Genomic DNA, 20,408 nt, shown 5'->3' with positions numbered 1-20,408 from the left:
CAATGTGTCCTCCGAGGATGAAATAAAACTTGAATACAACGTCTAATGTAGTGTCCTTAACCCTGTGATCTGTGAGTTCTGTCCTTCATATTTGATCACATTCTTGGCATTGAGCAGCTGAACTTTGATGAGAACAATCACATCAACGCACCAATCTTCTCCTAAACATTACAGTGCACCACAACAGCATGTCTGGAGAATATCGTTAACCTCTTATTTCCATATTCTTCTCTAAAGAGACGATTTGTTCTCTCATTGAGTGTTACCAATGATACTAATGAAGGCTCTGTTCCATTCTGGTCAAACAGAGTCGGGGTGCTGATATTGTGCATGTTGGCTCACTGGAAACACTCAGTAGGTCTCAAATTGTGGTTGCAAATGGCCCCTTATGGGTGTGTGGCTCTGAGGGTGTAGAAATGGAACCAAATGGACCTGTAAGGGTCCATTTGGTTCCATTTGTACACTCTCAGAGTTATGGGGGTCCTTGAAAATAAAATGTGTCAGACATTACGGCTAAAAAGATAACACACACAAGTCCTGGAGACTTGTTTCCATTCTGGACCTATGTATTCAATTAGCATAAAAAAGAACACAATAATAGATGTCATCACCGAATACAAAACACCTCCTGATACATGCTTTATATGCGTCTATTGATCCAGTATGTTTTCAGCTGGAGTGATGCTGCTAGCCGCCCCACAATGTCTAATCTGAAAGGAAAAGTTGTCAAAAAATGCTGGGGTGTCGTGGATGCCTTGAGCCCAAAAAGGCTGAGAACCACTGATCTAGTCCTTAGATGTATCATAAGTGAAATACTATTCACCAGTGGTGAGTCACCAGTGGTGTGTCACCAGTGGTGAGTCACCTGCACTGCCTCCTGTTAGATAAGGTTGGTTCTTCTCTTGAAGAGAGGTATATTAAACCAGGGGTCTTCAACATTTTCAGGTCAAGGACCCCCTAGCCGAGAGAGAGATAAAGCAGGGACCCCCTCTATATTATATAAAATTGTGTTTCAGATAAACGTTTGCTGCTTTTTTCCCCTCTACACCTATAACTCTTTGCCAAAAATAGCAGATCTACAAGCAGATCTATTAAACAGTGATATTTACTCATCTATAAGGCCCTCATTGAGAAGCTACCTATTTCAGTGATGATGAATCAAAATGTTGGGTCTTCTTACCTGTTTATAGTGACTGATTCTTAAAGTAATGTCTGCTCTGGGCTCTTCTGACAGTCTGCCTTTTCTTTTTGTATGCTTCTTATTCATGGAATTAACCTCCAGCTTAGAAAAATCAATGTTCTTCATTTTCACAGTTTTAAGTAGGGATGTCCGATTTTATCGGCCTCCCGATATTATCGGCCGATATTAGCATAAAAATTGATATCGGGAAAATATCGGTATCGGTTTTTGAAAAAAAAAAAATTTTTTTTTTTTTTTTTTTTTTTTTTGCTTTATAAGTAAGTTACAGGAGTTTTTACTGTATATGGTGTGTGTGATATGAAATTTGAGCTTACCCTAATCACAATAATCCCCGCATATATCGGTATCGGTTGATATCGGTATCGGTAATTAAGAGTTGGACAATATCGGTATATCGGTTATCGGTAAAAAAGCCAATATCGGACAACCCTAGTTTTAAGTGCATGATCACTAACCAATGTGTGTCAACATGTTTTGAAATCATTTTGTTGTCTCCGCCAGGCCGAAGGTGTGGCAGAGATTATATTTTACACTCCGTCCGTCCTTGCGTGTGTGTGTGCGTGTGTGTTTGTCTGTCCATCCGTCCGTCTTTGAACAGCTAAACTCCGGCACCGTTCGCCCGATCGACGTGAAACTGTGCATGTACACTCCCTGGATGTCAGGGCAGAACCTCTGCCCCAAATTTTCAGATTGACCTGTTATAGCGCCACAAGGAGGCCGATTTTTGCAAAACACAACACATTCCCACTAGGCCAACGAAGAAATGCCACCATGCATTATTCAAATCAGCCTCATGGTGGCGCTATAACAGGCCGATTTGCGTTTTTACCTATAACTGGACCGACTTTGCACTCACACTTCCTAGAGGCAAAGGATTTTTGCTAAACAATCTTTTTATATCACTAGTACTCCTACAGATTTTGTTCAAGCAAGGCTACACATTATCTCTATAGTCATGTGATCAACATAGATCTGTCCGATTTTTTATATTCCATCCTGATTGGCTAAGATTGGCATCTAAAGTTTGCAGGAGTGCCTCGTTTTGAACAAAATGTCCGATTGCCGTGATTGCACGCAAATATCCATTAGGCTGAGGAAGAAATTCCACCCATTTCACATTGGCCAATTATAGCGCCACCAGCAGGCAGATTTGTGCAAAATAATATATATATATATATATATATATATATATATATATATATATATATATATATATATATATATATATTACGCCTACAGATTTTGTCCAAGCATCACGCCAATCGGTACACATTATCTCTATGGTCATGTGATCAAGACGGAACTGTCTGATTTGTCATATTCCATCAACATTGCTGTTCCACAATAACCTACCTGACCTGGCGGAGACCTGTGCTCTGAGGAGCACTTCTCTAGTTTTGTTTTGTCTTTGTTTTATGCTCATTTTAGCTTCCTCTGTTATCTATTGTGATGCACATGTGTGGATTGTTTAGCTTTGCTATGCTACTATTATGATGCTTATTTGATTATTCCGTACCCTGGACATGGCTGGAAACCATAGACTGTAAAAAAGAATGGACAAAGCCACTCCCCTGCTTTCTACAGAACGAAAATGAAGCCGATAGTTCAGGAACATGCATTCCTCCATCGTTAATATATACAGTTGGCCACGCCGGAACTCAAACGCTATAGGTTGAGACCAGACACGTGACCAGCGAACCGGAAAACACCCCCAAAAATGCTATTGGTTGGGTAGCTTGTCAATCAAGAGCGGGGGCGGGGAATGAATGCTATTGGTTGTGTAGGTTGTCAATCAAATCATCCCGCCCCTCCTGGAGCATAGCCTACTTTATCGTCAATTTTTGAATAAATGGGACCATAATTTAGCAAAACGCATATCATGATGATTGAAAGGAGACTTTAAACTAGCGACTGGAAGCATATAGAATTTATGACAATTTTTATTACGGTAAGAAAATCTAGTCTAAAGTTTGTCAAAAACCCATTCACTTGCGCTAAAATAAATTCTTTCTGACACTTCAGGTCGGCGCAGGGTAAAACAGCGCCACTCTGGCCATTCATAAGCTTCCGTGTTGGCCTCATCGTAAATATCCAAGCCTTGCCCCTTGCTGGAAACGAGGGCAACTTCAAAGACTTATAAATAAATGAATGAATGAATGACAGGTTTGTTGAGTTTCACCTCCCAGAGGACATAGACTTGTCTCCAGTTGAAGTGAAATAGGCCATGGCTGTACTAGGTCAGTCTCCTCACTTTTCAATATGGATTCAAGAGGGCTTATTGCTGTCGGGTGGAAACCTTGTATGTCCAAAATCATTCTTTTGATAACATTTAAAAATAGTGAAAATAGCTGCTCTGCAAGCTCACAACACGTATCGCCGGCACTACTTTTGTGCGACACTCTTGTATGAAGTAGGGCATGAATTTACAAAAAAAAAGATTTCGAGATACAAGGTTTCTGCCCGACAGCAACAGCAAAGCGTGTGTGTGTGTGTGTGTGTGTGTGTGTGTGTGTGTGTGTGTGTGTGTGTGTGTGTGAGAGAGAGAGAGAGAGAGAGAGAGTGAAATAGAGAAAGATGGGGGCGAGATAGATAGAGAGTTGCCACATTATCTGGCAAACAAACAGTACAATAAGTGTGTGTGTGCAGGTATGCCACCAGTATAAAAGAGATGCAGTCATGTGTGTGTCTGTGTGTGTGTGTGTGTGTGTGTGTGAGAGAGAGAGAGAGAGAGAGAGAGAGAGAGAGAGAGAGAGAGAGAGAGAGAAAGGAACTTGAGTGAGTGTGAGTGCATCTGTGTGGGATTTAAAGAGCTATAGCAGTGTTTTTTTTTTCTCTCTCAGTTGACTCTTGAGGTAAGACAGTTATAATGACACTATTCTTGGGAAGAAGAGATTAGGTGTAGAGGGAAAAAGGAGGGGGCCCTGGATAGACCCCGGTCAATGAAGTAAAATCAGTGGTGGAAAGTAACTAAGTACATTTACTCAAGTACTGTTTTTTGTTTTTTTTTTTCATTTACTTAAGTACAATTTTGAGGTATTTTTTACTTTACTGGAGTACTTCCAATGTTCAATAATTTTACTTGTACTCCACTACACGTCAAAGGCAAATATTGTACTTTTACTCGACTATAATTGTTTGAAAACTTTACTAGTTACTTTGTAGATTTCAATTATTATTACAAAACCACTTTTGGTACTTTATGTACATTCTAATGCCAATACCTTTGTACTTTTACTCAAGTAAATTTGGAATACCGAACTTGTAACAGATTATTTCTACAATAGGGTATTGATACTTTTACTTAAGTAAACAATTGTGAGTACTTCTTCCATCACTTAGTATAATAGGGTTTAAGGGGTCAATCGATATCAGTACCTATCAATATTGAATTGAATTTGATTGGATGTTACTGCGGTGGGCCTGAGGGTAACGGATTATTTGGGTGCAGAATGCAGAGCTGTGATTGGTTAATGGAGTCATGCAAATGTATATGGTTTTCTGTAAACTGTCCAATTTGGACTCACTGACAATGCATTGATCCGTCAAACAGCTGTTCAGGTCTAATAATCATGCATTATGTAATGTCAAGGGGACTGAGTGGGCAATAAATGACAGATGTGTGATCCAGGAATTAAATGAGAATATAGTAACATAGGAATCAATAGTGTTGTTGAAGTGACACCAAATCCCCTTAGTACTCATGCCCTGATGAAGACCAGCTGGGTCGAAACATGTAGTGTATATACCAATTTGTAATAGGCTATATGCACAGCAGCCATATTATCACTTCCTTCACAGGTGTTACCAATGATACTAATGAAGGCTCTGTTCCATTTAGTGTAGCACAGTGGTTTCCACGACCCCCATAACTCTGAGAGTGTACAAATGGAACCAAATGGACCCTTACGGTCCATTTGGTTCCATTTGTACACTCTCAGAGTTACACACCCGTAAGGGGCCATTTGGAAGCCCATGAGGGTCCCTGGAACCCAACTTTTAGTCCCACTGGTGTAGCAGAGTGTTTCCAGTGAGCCAACATGCACAATATCAGCACCCTGACTCTGTTTGACCAGAATAGAACAGAGCCTTCATTAGTATCATTGGCAACACCTGTGAATGTCTTCACAATATGGCTGCTGTGCATAGAGCCTATTGGTATAGCCATGTCACAATATGAAGACTTTTTGACACATTCCTCCTCCTGTTACTTTTTGAGGGCCTGGGACATAATGATGTCACATAATGTCTGGGAATATGAAGTGCGAGGTCTAGACTGGAGCCACGTCGTTCCATGTCACCCATTTGGGATGCTGTCAATGCACTGAATGGGACATTATCACGTTTAATCAGACTATTGATTGGTCTAAGTACTGTAGGTGAGATGCTGACCTACCGACGGGGGTCAGAAGGTTTTTTTGTATAAAGTATAGTTTTGGACCGCAACTGAGGCGCGCCGTCTCAAGCGAACCACAAGAGGCACCACCGAGCGAGCTAAAGCGAGCGAGTTGCCGTGCTGAACATTGCAAAGTTACTAAGTTATGAAGTTACGAAGTCACTAACACCTACTGAGCCCCGTCGGTAGGTCAGTATTTCACCTTAGACCAAACAATAGTCTGATTAAACGTGTTATTACCCCTTTTTCTCCCAATTTAGTCGTTATTATGCCAAGTTATAATCCTCCCCACACATTTCTGTGTTGCCACTGCTGTTGTAATCCTACTGGCTCACCTGCCAGTGAGGAGCCCCCAGCGGGAGGACGTAGAGCCTTCGTTCCTACTCCTCCCGTTCAACACCCCCATAGGCTCTATGCACAGCAGCCATATTGGGAATGAAATGGGCCCCTTCCTTACTTCCTTCGCAGGTGATACCAATGATACTAATTAAGGCTCTGTTCCATTTAGTGTGGCATAGTGGTTGTCTTATTTTCAAGGACCCCCATAACTCTGAGAGTGTACAAATGGAACCAAATGGACCCTTACACACCCACCATAAGGGGCCATTTGGGAACCAAAATGGAGTGTTTCTAGTGAGCCAACATGCACGATATCAGCACCCTGACCAGAATGGAACAGAGCCTTCATTAGTATCATTGGTAACACCTGTGAAGGAAGTAAGAAGAGGCCCAATTTCTTTCCAATATGGCTGCTGTGCATAGAACCTATTACTGCAGCGACAAACACTGCCAAATGGTTCATACGGGAGCGTGTCTATGTTCCCCGGGTTCTATGTTCCCCGCTTACCTAACCCTAACCCTAACCTTAGTGGGGGAACATAGAACCCGGGGAACATAGGGATGACCCCGTTCATACAGGTTGACGCTCGGCCAATTTGGTCGCACCGTGGAGGGTTCAAACCCCCTACACGTGGTGGTGGTGGACAGATATTTTTGTTATTTATTTTTGGGCTTTTTATGCCTTTATTGATAGTACAGTAGGTTGACAGGAAATGAGGAGGGAGAGATGGGGAGATGGCAAAGGCCGTCGGGATCGGGACTCGAACCCGCGGCGCACTTAGACTACATTGAGCCTAGGACCCGCTGGCTACGCCAGCCGTCCGGGCCACTGTTTTACTTTTTAAATATTTTTTTGTATTATCTCCACCAGGGCAGAAGCTGTTTTCCCTTTAGGCTAGTGGATACGATGTTTGGCTTTAGCGTCCCTTCCCGCGTGAGAGACCTATAGGTTCAAATTCCAGGCGTTACATTATGCGTCGAACAACACACATGATTTTTGGGTTGCCGCAATGCCACACATCATCCCTGCCAATGTCACATTCTGCCTCTGACCTCCACCAGGCCTGGGTAGAGGCCACCTGGCCTGGTGGAGATATGCGCTCTGCAGTGCACCCTTTTCTCCTCATGTACAGTATGTAACTTCAATTCATGGGAAGCTTAAGCCATTGAATCCAATTTAGATTTCTTTGGCTGCGCTATGAGTTTGTAGATCTGCTATTTTTGAAACATTTTGAAAAATTGTGGAAATCTTTGAATACATATTTTTTAAAGCGAACATTTGTAAAACATTTTGTTCCCGGGTCCAGGGACCCGCAAAGATTTGAGTTACAAATGTTCGCTTTAAAAAATATATATACTCAAAGATTTGCACAACTTTTCACGATTTTTCAAAAATAGCAAATCTAATAGCTCATAGCATGGCACTCGGTGCTGTGCTATTAGCTTGTATATCTGCTATACAAGCTTGTATATCTGCTATGAGCTTCTAAATCTAAAATGACAGAGATGTGTTCCCGGAGTGATTGGGTTAAACAAAACAATATTTCACCCACTCTTACACATGTAAAACTATAATGTAACAATACAATTGAAGTTTCAGTTGCTGAGTTTAGCCTATTGATTGAATGCAAAATGCATTTCTCCAGTGAGATCCATGTCTTATCGGTACTTATTTATGTACAAATAGGCTCTATTCACAGCAGCCATATTGTGAAGACATTCACAGGTGTTACCAATGATACTAATGAAGGCTCTGTTCCATTTAGTGTAGCACAGTGGTTTACACGACCCCCATAACTCTGAGAGTTACACACCTGTAAGGGGCCATTTGGAAGCCCATGAGGGTCCCTGGACCCCAACTGTAGACTTGTGTAGCAGAGTGTTTCCAGTGAGCCAACATGCACAATATCAGCACCCTGACTCTGTTTGACCAGAATGGAACAGAGCCTTCATTAGTATCATTGGCAACACCTGTGAAGGAAGTGATAATATGGCTGCTGTGAATAGAGCCGAAAGAGGTTCTTTCAAACTGTTTAGTGTGTGACAGTGATGATCTCTTGTGTTTCTCCTTGGAAGCAATCGTCCATGGCTTCTATGGCTCAAACCTGTCATCTCTCACTACTCCTGGTTCTTCTCAATATCACAGGTAAAATACATACACTTTACTGTACACAGAATGATGTCCCCATGACAGCACATGCAATATGCAAGGACTATCTAGCTCATACATGGGCAACTGGGCGGTCCGGGGGCCACATGCGGCCCCCACCTTCACTTAATGCGGCCCGCAGGTTAATATCGGAACACTGATATATTATTTATTTCAGCTGTTACAATTCTTAACACGCAAACATGACATAATAACTTCAGTCTATATTACCAGCTTAATGACGACTAGTATTAAAATTCGATTGTCTATGTCCAATGTATTTGTATTTAAGTTCATAAAGTTAACATAAGCATAACTAAATGCATTTGAAATTAAATAAAAATCAGGATTCCAATTAAAAAATAGTAATAAAAAAAAATCTGGATTCCAATTAAAAAATAACAGATCTACAAGCTCAAAACGTGCCGCACGTTGGCTATTTTTGCCATTTTTGTGTGACAGAATGGCGAAGTATGGAGATTTTTAATACTCATTGAGCCTAATGCCATTACCGCTCTGTTTGGTGTTTCACAACTGCCTCTGCCTAGATCTCAAGCAGACCTGATAGCCTTTGTAACACTGCTGGCAAGAATTCCATGAGATATGGGATCCCTTCCTGGTTTATACAGAGATAATCACTTTCCCGGTTATTCCTGAATGAATTTTGCTACCTAAAAAGGTGGAGCTAAGGTGGGACCAAAATGTGTGTGTGTGTGTGTGTGTGTGTGTGTGTGTGTGTGTGTGTGTGTGTGTGTGTGTGTGTGTGTGTGTGTGTGTGTGTGTGTGTGTGTGTGTGTGTGTGTGTGTGTGTGTGTGTGTGTGTGTGTGTGTGTGTGGGGTGTGGGGGTGTGGGTGTGGGTGTGTGCGGTGTGCGGTGTGTGTGTGTGTGGGTATGTATTTCGGTTTGTTTCTGTTTTTTTCATGGATTGTTTTAATGTTTCCCCTGTTACTTTGTTGTTGTTTTTTTTTTTTCCCCTTTTGTTGTGGTTCCTTCAATGTGAGGGCCTGGCAGTATGTTTTCCCTATATGGCACATAACATGAACCAAATATTAATGAAGTTGTTATTAATGTGCAGAAAAGCCAATAAAACAAAGTTTAAAATAAAAAATAAATACAAATAAAAACATTATAATTTTCGGGAAAAGAAATATGGAGATAAGAGGTGTCTGCTCGACAGTATGCAATGTGGTCCTCTGGAGTAAGTGTGGAAATATAGTGGCCCTCTCCATCATTAAAGTTGCCCACCGCTGATCTAGCCCCTTTGATTGAAATGTTTTTTTTTTGTTATTGTATTTTTAGCCCATCTTTGCCTGCATAACCTCCACCCACCAGGTGTGTCTGGTAAAATTATCAGGGGTCTTGAGGTCACGCCATACTCCATCCCATACCAAGCCTCCCTCCAGTACAGTGGGTATCACTTCTGTGGAGCCACCCTCATCCACCCGCAGTGGGTGGTGTCTGCCGCCCACTGCTGGAGACCGTGAGTTACTGCACATTGTAGATGTCGTCTCTGTCGGGTGGAAACGTTACCTCATTATGTCCAAAACTGTTACTTTTCAGCATTAGGCTCTATGCACAGCAGCCATATTGGGAATGAATTGGCCCCTTCCTTACTTCCTTCACAGGTGTTGCCAATGATACTAATTAAGGCTCTGTTCCATTTAGTGTTGCATAGTGGTTGTCCTATTTTCAAGGACCCCCATAACTCTGAAAGTGTACAAATGGAACCATTCCATTCCATGGTTCCATTTGTACACTCTCAGAGTTACACACCCACCATAAGGGGCCATTTGGGAACCAAAATGGAGTGTTTCTTGTGAGCCAACATGCACAATATCAGCACGCTGACCAGAATGGAACAGAGCCCTCATTAGTATCATTGGTAACACCTGTGAAGGAAGTAAGAAGAGGCCCAATTTCTTTCAAATATGGCTGCTGTGCATAGAGCATATTCAAAAATAGCAAATCGACAAGCTTAAAACGTGTCGCTTTGCGCCGCGTTTCAAGCTTGTAGATCTGCTATTTTTGATGCTTTTGTGTGACGCTGTAGTATGATCAAGTAGGGCGTTCATTTACGAAAAAACGCAAAAGGTTAAAATATGGAGATCTCACACACCTTTGTTTGCACAAAGCAGCTTTTTCACATTTTAGCTGTTTTAATTTTATAATTGAAGTCAATGGGGATCCAGTCGGGCTGAAACCTTGCCCCCATTTGGATAATATTTCATGGATATGTCATATGACATAACGTCATGTGTCAAGGAATAGGCTCTATGCACAGCAGCCATATTATCACTTCCTTCACAGGTGTTACCAATGATACTAATGAAGGCTCTGTTCCATTTAGTGAAGCACAGTGGTTTCCACGGCCCCCATAACTCTGAGAGTGTACAAAAAGGAACCAAATGGACCCGTAAGGGTCCATTTGGTTCCTTTTTGTACACTCTCAGATGGACCCTTACGGGTCCATTTGGTTCCTTTTTGTACACTCTCAGAGTTACACACCTGTAAGGGGCCATTTGGAAGCCCATGAGGGTCCCTGGACCCCAACTGTAGACCCACTGGTGTAACAGAGTGTTTCCAGTGGGCCAACATGCACAATATCAGCACCCTGACTGTGTTTGACCAGAATGGAACAGAGCCTTCATTAGTATCATTGGTAACACCTGTGAATGCCTTCATAATATGGCTGCTGTGAATAGAGCCTATTTTGAACGAAATATAGTAGCCAGCAGTATTGTCTCAGTCAGTCGGAAATCTCCATTTTTTATATATTTGTTCATAAATCAGTGCTATTGAACACCCTTTACGTCCGTGTGTGTGTTTTACAAATATTGAACCAATTAAAAGTATTGAAAAGCGTTTCTGACTAAACCTCCTTTAAAAAAAAACACATCTCCACATTAATGGTCAAAAACCTCCTAACTTCACTTCAGCTGTATTTGGGTGATTATTATATAAGGACACATTCAAGTATCTGACATTGCATAAAGTCACCATACCTACTTTGATGAGGCAGTATTGTGTTGTTCTAAAAACATGTAATTTTTTTTTTTCATTTCCTGTAAAGTTCATATTTTGGACATAGCTGGTTTCTTGCCCGACAGCAGAGATATGTTACTAGAACTCTGTCCTGTGCTCTCGTAGGAGATACCTGATCAAAGTGGTCCTCGGGGAACACGACCTGTCTGTACGCTACGGTACAGAGCAGGAGTTCCGTGTCTCCAGACTCATTCTCCATCCCTGGTACAACTACAGGACATTAGACAGTGACATCATGCTTCTCAAGGTATAGAACAGTTTTAGCTCAAGACCGAAAAGAGAAATTAGATGTTTGCCCCGGGGGACCCAAACTAGTGAAAATAGCCGATCTGCAAGCTCGGCTATTTTTTGCAAGCTGCAAAAGAATTCCATAAAAAAACAAAAAAAAAACACTTTTAATAAGTAGTGCACTACTTATTAAAATTGTTTTTTTTCCCTCCATTTTTTTTAAATGGAATTCTTTAGCAAAATGTTAGACATTTTTAAAACTTTTTTTTGTAATAATAATTAAAAAATTAAAAAATAAAGGGTTATTCACTCACAAGTCGCAGACTCGCAACCCAAAAACTGAAATCGAAATCCAATGAAACTGGTCAGATGACTAATGATATCCAATGAAATCCGACAGGAAGTGGAAAACACACAGCCTAGGAAACAGGTGAATAGAATGACCAAACTGACATTATAACAACCCAGACGTCAACAGCTGACGACAAGCCAACAAGTTCCTATTTTCATCTTTTAATTTGTCTTTTGTATTTATGTTAACTATAAGCACACGTTTTCATATTCCTTCCTTTACTACTGTCTAACATGATGCAAATTAAAGGTCCAATCAGGAGTGAGAACCTCACAAAGATCATTTACAGTATCAATATCCAATGTCACTTGTTTTTATCAAGAGTTCTCTCTCCTGATTGGATAAAACTGGTATCCTGACCTGAAAATGAAATCTCTGTTTACTAAAGAGGAGGAGAGACAGGGAGACCCTTGTGAGCAAACACTATAGCAATGATTGCATACCAGAATGTATTTAGAACACGTATAAAAATAATTCACTTACACCACGTTGACAGTAGGCTACCTAAAGTAATTTCTAAATTATTTTGAAAATAGCCGATTTACAAGCTCACAACCCCTTGCTATGCAACACGTTGTGAGCCAGTAGATCGGCTATTTTTGAAAAGAATCCTTAAATTGCTCATTTTTTTTTATAAAAAAATAATATATATATATAATTTCAATAATGCCATGGCCAAAATGTGTACACCAGGGTTCAAGTGGTTAAAGGCTTTATAATAAGTGACTGACTGACTGAATGGCCTCTCTTCTTTCAGCTGAATCGGCCAGCGACACTCAATGCCATGGTGCAGGTGGCCACCCTGCCTGGCCCCAACGCCCCCTCCCTGAACCAGTTCACCGGGTGCACCGTGAGTGGCTGGGGCGTGACCAGCCCCGGAGGCAACCAACTGTCCCCCGTGCTGATGGCGGCGGACGTGGACTACATTCCCGACTGCCACTACTACTACTACGTCAGGGTCACGCACAACATGATGTGTGCCGGCTCACACTTTGGCGGCAGAGACGCCTGTCAGGTATGGGGCAAGAACTGGCTCTGATAGGCTCTATGCACAGCAGCCATATTATCACTTCCTTCACAGGTGTTACCAATGATAGACTAATGAAGGCTCTGTTCCATTTAGTGTAGCACAGTGGTTCTCAGATTTTTCAATTGCCACGATCCCCATAACTCCGAGAGTGTACAAATGGAACCAAATGGACCCTTACGGGTCCATTTGGTTCCATTTGTACACTCTCAGAGTTACACACCCGTAATGGGCCATTTAGAAACCCTTAAGGAACCATGAGGGTCCCTGGACCTCACATTTTAGACCCACTGGTGTAGCAGAATGTTTCCAGTGAGCCAACATGCACAATATCAGCACCCTGACTCTGTTTGACCAGAATGGAACAGAGCCTTCATTAGTATCATTGGTAACACCTGTGAATGTCTTCACGATATGGCTGCTGTGAATAGACGGATTTCCGCGCGACGTCATCACAGAGCAGAATGCGCAATCTGCGCATGCTCGGGGGAAACGAATTGTTGCGCCGTTCACTCTGTTGTTATGTTCGGGAGTTAGATAGCCATAATTCTGCTATTATAGGCATAATAGGCATAATGCTGCTATTATATACAAACAGATCCAACTTCCGACAAATCATTTTTATTGAGTAAACAAGGTGCATAATTTAATCTACTTTCATTAAACCCGGTGAAGATCATTTCTTTTTTGATTGGACATTTGACCAGAGCTGCTGCGGGTAATGGCGCCCTCTATAGGCTTCCCCCTCCTCTGCGCGGTCATATCCTCTCAATGTTTATCAACATGAAACCCGTCTAGAGCTTATTGAAAGGCCATTCCACACCAATGCAACTCCTTGCAACATGCAACTACTTGCAACCATTATCCCCAATGGCAGTTGCAAGGAGTTTCACGAGTGTTGATGTTGACAACACATTTTTATTTAGTTTTAGTCAGTCTTTTGAATAAAATTCTATTTAGCTTTAGTCATATTTTGGTCATCTGAAATGTTTTAGTTTTTGTCTAGTTTTAGTCGACTAAATAGAATAAGATTATAGTCGGCTAAATCTACAGTTGATTTAGTCGACTGGTTGCATGCTGAAAATAGCCGATCTACAAGCTCACAGTGCGTCGCAGCGCAACACATTGTGAGCTCTTAAATCTGCTATTTTCAGAGCGCAACACCCGAGCACAACCAAACATAAAATGACTTGTCTTTTAGTTCAACTGGATCTATTTTCCACCAGTCCCTCACTAACCTTTTAGTCTAGTTTTTATTTGTTGACAAAATTGTCAATATATTTATTGACAATTTTAATAAAGTCTATTAAAGTCTTAGTTTTAGTCGTTGTAGCTTAGTTTTTATTTTGTTTTAATTTTGTTTTCGAAAAAAGGTAGTCGACGAACCTTTTTCGTCATAGTTTCAGTCGACCAAATCAACACTGGTGTGGACTGTCCTTAAAACTGTTGTTGCAAGGAGTGGGGACTAGTTGCATTGGTGCGGTGCGGTCTGGCCTTATATAATACTCAGCAGCTGTCATGTGGAATGGGCTTCCTAAAAGTCTCAAGTCCATGGTCTAAAAAGACGCTTTTAAATCCTCACACAAAAGATGGCTGAACGATAGCAGGACTTATTCATAATTATGCCCAGACATCATTCAGACTTGTCACTTTCATATTTGTCCATGCTAATTCCCATTACATTAGTGTTCATACTATTGTGTTTTATATAATCGTTTGTTGTATGCATACGTTTTCACTGCACTGGGCCCACAAATAATTGGCAAAACACTCAGATTTTAATATGTAAAACATTCATAATGTAAATAAAAAATGAATGTCATGGTATTTTTTCTGAGACCCTTGACATGTGTTTTCATAGTGATACCAATAAGAACTTAATAATTACTACGTTGGTTCCATTGACCCAAGTCGGAACACAATCAACCGCTAATTAAAATAAGCATGCTCTGAAAGATTTTCACGTGGGCCCTGATCCAGAAAAGGTTGAGAACCAAGCTGTCTTACAAGAGTGGTTTTCGTGCTCGGGTGGTGCCGTGGTAAAGTGTCCCTGCCCACCACCACGGAGGTTGTGGGTTCAAAATCCCACCGTGGTGCATCCGGCTTTGTCGAGCGTTTACACAAACACAAATTGGCCGGGCGGGGAGGGTGATAATCGGCACTGCGCGTAATCCGGGCTGGGGGCGGCACCTGTCAGCAGGGAGTGTTGGGCGGGAGGAGTAGGACGAAATTGGCTCTGCGTCCTCCCGGTGGGGGCTCCTCACTGGTAGATGAGTCAGTAGGATACGACAGCAGTGACAACACAGAAATGTGTGTGGGGAGGAATTAATAAGCTCTATTCACAGCAGCCATATTGTGAAGACATTCACAGGTGTTACCAATGATACTAATGAAGGCTCTGTTCCATTCTGGTCAAACAGAGTCAGGGTGCTGATGTTGTGCATGTTGGCTCACTGAAACACTCTGTTACACCAGTGGGTCTAAAATGTGGGTCCAGGGACCCTCATGGTTCCTTAAGGGGTTTCTAAATGGCCCCTTACGTGTAACTCTGAGAGTCTACAAATGGACGGGTCCATTTGGTTCCATTTAGTTATGGGGATCGTGGAAATTGAAAAATCTGAGAACCACTGTGCTACACTAAATGGAACAGAGCCTTCATTAGTATCATTGGTAGCACCTGTGAAGGAGGTGATAATATGGCTGCTGTGCATAGAGCCTATTGGCATATAGACTAAACTGGGGAGAAAAATGGGTAAAAAAAAAAAAGGGAGAAAAAAAGTGTTTCTCAAAATGGGATAATATCTGTGAATAATTTTGAAACAATTTACACAAACACAAAAGTATTTAGCCAAATACATATTACCGCAGTGCTCCGACATTAAACAGTAAACCCGAACCAAACCCGCACCCTAACCCTAACCGCACGCGGATGCCACATAGTCGGAGAAAAGGTCTGTCGGATTAACGCATGCCTCCCCTTAGAAGGGTGGGTTGAGGGGATGCTGAAGTTGAAGTGAAATGACAGGAGCTAAACTTGCTACTCAAATTCTACTCAAAGTACTCAAATTCTTTACTTAAGTAAAAGTACCAATACTGCAATATAGAAATACTCTGTTACAAGTAAAAGTCCAGAATTAAAAATGTACTTGAGTAAAAGTACAAAAGTATTGGCATCAAAATGTACTTAAAGTACATAAAAAAAAGTAAAAGTACTTAGTAAAAGTACTTACAGTAAAAGTTCTAAATATTTGAAAATAGCAGATCTACAAGCTCACAACGCGTCGCGATGCGACGCGTTGTGAGCTTGTGGATCGGCTATTTTCAAATAGCCTAGGCATAAAATAGGGCTAAAGTGGTTAATGTATCTTTAATCATATAATAGTTTATATCTGAAAAGTAAATAGTAACTAAAGTTTTCAAATAAATGTAGTGGAGTAAAAGTACAATATTTGCCTCTGAGATGTTGTGGAGTAGAAGTAAAAGTTTTGGAAATTGGAAATACTCAAGTAAAGTACAAATACCTCAAAATTGTACTTAAGTACAGTACTTAAGTACATGTACTTAGTTACTTTCCACCACTGAACTTGCTACACTCTCAAATAGGTTATAGCATTTCTTCAGCTTTGACTTTTTGAGCCTACAAACCAAATAAAAGAACAAGGTGAAACAACCTTATGATTAACACTGATGTTTATGTGTGCATTTTAGTGATTTGAGCTGCTCAATGACAACGGTTCTTTTTCCCTTTGTGTCTTCAGGGGGATTCAGGTGGGCCTCTCGTCTGTAACGGTAACGTTGAGGGTATCGTGTCCTGGGGTCTAACTTGTGCCCACCCGTACTTCCCTGGTGTCTACACCAAGGTCAGAAACTACTTCATGTGGATCAAGTGGTGTGTTCAAGAATGACAGCTAGTGGGACGTTCTGCAACTAGCAGCGACCTCTGAAATGCACCAAAGAGGACTCCTTATAGGCTGTATGCACAGCAGCCATATTATCACTTCCTTCACAGGTGTTACCAATGATACTAATGACCCTTACGGGTCCATTTGGTTCCATTTGTACACTCTCAGAGTTACACACCCGTAAGGGGCCATTTAGAAACCCTTAAGGGTCCCTGGACCCACATTTTAGACCCAGTGGTGTAGCAGAATGTTTCCAGTGAGCCAACATGCACAATATCAGCACCCTGACTCTGTTTGACCAGAATGGAACAGAGCCTTCATTAGTATCATTGTTAACACCTGTGAATGTCTTCACAATATGGCTGCTGTGAATAGAGCCATTACTATAAGTCGCATTAGGATCACTGAATTGCTGTGGTGTAAAGTAACTAAGTACATTTACTCAAGTACTGTACTTAAGTACACTTTTGACGTTTTTTTTACTTTACTGGAGTATTTCCCATTTTCAATACTTTTACTTATACCCCACTACATCTCAGAGGCAAATATTGTACTTTTATTCCACTACAATTATTTGACAGCTTTACTTACTAGTTACTTTGCAGATTTAGATTATTATCACAAACATGCATTAACCACTTCAGCCCTATATATATTTCGGCCATTTGAAAATAGCCGATCTACAAGCCCAAAATTGTGAGCTTGTAGATCTGCTATTTTCAAAAGATGTGTGTACATTATGAACTTGTGAAATGGGACATTCTGCACAATGAGTACTTGTACTTTTGGTAATTTAAGTATATTTTGATGCCAATACTTTTGTACTTTTACTCAAGTACATTTTGATACCGGACTTTTACTTGTAACAGAGTATTTCTACACTGCAGTATTGATACTTTTACTTAAGTAAAAGATGCAAGTTCTTTTTCCACCACTGCTGAATTGTAATGAACTGAAGTTTTTTTTGTTTAGTTTTTTGGCTTTAACCAATCATGTACCTTCTATGTTATTTTCTGCACTACAGTATACAACAGTGTAAAACCTAAAGACATGCAATGAGGATGATGAATGTTCATAAAAGGGCAAGACATTTTTAATAATCTGATAAATCACTGATCAGGAATCTATTAAAGGGACACTATAATGATCATGATTCAACATATCACTATGTATTTTCTGAAGGGCTAAAGTTCCATTATTGTCCACAAAACTGAGCAGTCTTCTGTGTGTCTGAAATGCTGCTGAAGTTGTGCTGAAAAGTTGACTCCAGCGATGATGTCCCTGGAGTAAAACTGTGAGTTTAGATTCTAACCTCGGTGGTCGTGACATTGGGCCCGATTCACTAAGGTGTTTACACCCATATTTTGAGTGTAAACAGCTTTTTGGTCTTACATGGGGGCGTGGTAGCCTGGTAAACGCTCCCTCCGGAAATCTCATTTCCATTTGATTTCAGGAGTGATTCTGGCATGATCGCCCATTCTGCAATATTGGCTGTGGGCCGGGAGTAATACCGTTGACTGACAACCCCTTCAGCCAATGATCGTTGTTCCCCTTCAGCCAATTGCAGTGCATTTTTACCACCTCCAGACTAATGTGACACAACGGGACTTTTGAGATAGCCATGCCCAAAATAAGTTGCCTTATTCGGATACATGCGTGTCACTGCCCGCCCCTGCCGGTTCTCTGAATTTTTATTTTTAAATAGGCTCTGTCATGATTAATTGACCGAATATATGAAGTTAAACAACTAAATTCTATCCAAACGATATCTTATAAGTAAATTCCGTGCCTCAAAAAAGAAGTTTGAGAGCGTTTTAAAACCGAAAATAAAAAGTAGAAACTGCCCACAGAAACAATGGCTGCCGTTCGTGTTTGGTCGGCTGCACTCAGGCTGCACTCAGGCTGTCAATCACACAACGATGAGCGACGACGCTGATAGGCTCGTCCATTTGGTGAACGGGCTAGAAACATATCAGGGATTTACACACCCCTTTGTGAATTGCACGTCAGATTTTGCATAGAGAAAATACACCCTACTTTTATTTACACCCATATTTACACTGATATTTACGACCAGCTTAGTGAATCGGGCCCAATGTCCTTTAAATTTGAATCAGGTTGACGATAGCGGCCATAGATCACATGACATTTTATCATGTTAATTGTCGGAACACATAGAAAGAAAAATAAATGTCCTTGGGTTCCCATCAAGGTCACATCTCGTGACCCCATTCCCCTCATGTTTTCTAGGATTTCTTTTGCTCTGTCACTTCCTACCCTGCGTCAGTGTTTTCGGTGTCCCTGAATGTGACACTTACTGATATTTGATGCCATTTCCTTTGTGCCACTTGATGGGGTAAAAAAAAAAGGTTTTATGACAGTGTAATATTTTCCTGTTGTTCAATTCAACGACCATTTCATTTAGACACTCACTTTTTATACTGTGTAGTAAATAATTTAAAAGAAAAAAAGTGTAATCAGCCAAGTGAAGGGAGAAAATTATGTGAAAATAACATCTGAAATGTTTTATCGTCACATTAAATGATTGATCAGAGTGAAAGGTACCTTTCATATTTGAATGTCACATGCACTTTGCATGTGTCCGTTCAACATGACACTCATCATGTGAGAGCTGTTTGCAGCTAGACACCAAACTCGTGGAGTCTAGCTGCTGTCGTTGTGTTGCAACAGAGGGGCCTCACGGTTATGATACTGTACATCCATTTATTCAAAATGACATGATTAAAAAGGGGGTAAACATCCAATGAAACAACAGCTCTATGTGCAAATGGACAACCGCTGGAATGAGCTAAAGGCATAGGGTGGTATACGCTTCATGAGTTCACTACACAGTAAAATCCTCCGTGTTAATCTATTCATATGTAACTCAGAGAGTGTACAAATGCAACCAAATGGACCATTTGGTTGCATTTGTACACTCTCTGAGTGCTAATATGTGCTAATATGCTAATAAGTGCTAATATCACTCTCTGAGTGATATTAGCACTGAGGATATTGCTTAGGTGTATGGCTAGCCATCAGACTGACAATGTAAGTCATCTATAATCTCACACCTTCATTAAGGCTGCAATCCGTAACTTATTTGAATGGACAAAACATTTTAAACAACGTTATCGCATGGTCGCCCTGCTCTTCCATTAAAGGGATAGTTCACCGCCAAAACGACTTTTTTTCGATCGATTAGTCACCCCATGGAGACTCGAATTCATGGACATTCTTTAGTTTTTGTCGCATTCCTAAGCATTGATGACCGGCAGCGGTTCCGGTAGGAGACACAAAGAGTCTCCTTTGTGTCTCCTACCGGAACCGTGGCCTACCGGTCCGCTGGTCATCAAATTACTGGCTTAGGAATGCGACAAAAAACTAAAAATATATCCATGAATTCAAGTCTCCATGGGGTGACTAATCGATAGAAAAATGGGGTGAACTATCCCTTTAAGACATTTAGACCCTGGTGTCGGGTAGGACACCAAGACAGTATGTTTTATATAATAGAAAAAATATATAAATATATATTTCTATGGTTCTATATTACTGCTTGTGCTTACTTAAAGGACGACTTCACCACTTTTCAACATATCTTCATATAATAGGTCCTCACTAATGCTAATGATAAAATGATACAATTTTTTTCTACTTGGTCTGTGTCTCATAGGAGGGCTGTCGACAGTCCAGAAACCCGTCTACCAGTGACATCATCGTTAGGCAGGATTTTTTTTTCCAAAAAGATTTTAAAAAATGTATTCCGATTTT

The 20,408-nt window shown here is 40.9% G+C and overlaps 1 protein-coding gene across 1 annotated transcript; it reads left to right on the top strand.

Moving 5' to 3' along the window:
* Positions 1-6,840: 6,840 nt before the first annotated feature.
* LOC311041920 (trypsin-like) lies at positions 6,841-16,637 on the top strand (the record flags this gene model as incomplete). Its single annotated transcript, XM_084052403.1, has 6 exons — positions 6,841-6,867; positions 8,010-8,079; positions 9,416-9,563; positions 11,231-11,372; positions 12,463-12,720; positions 16,491-16,637. 6 exons carry the CDS (start codon positions 6,841-6,843, stop codon positions 16,635-16,637), a joined length of 792 nt encoding a protein of 263 aa, XP_083908529.1.
* Positions 16,638-20,408: the final 3,771 nt, after the last annotated feature.

The sequence above is a fragment of the Gymnoscopelus microlampas genome, assembly GCF_963454915.1.
Source record: "Gymnoscopelus microlampas genome assembly, chromosome: 3".
Taxonomy (NCBI): Eukaryota; Metazoa; Chordata; class Actinopteri; order Myctophiformes; family Myctophidae; genus Gymnoscopelus; species Gymnoscopelus microlampas.
This window is presented reverse-complemented; position numbering and strand designations above follow the sequence as displayed.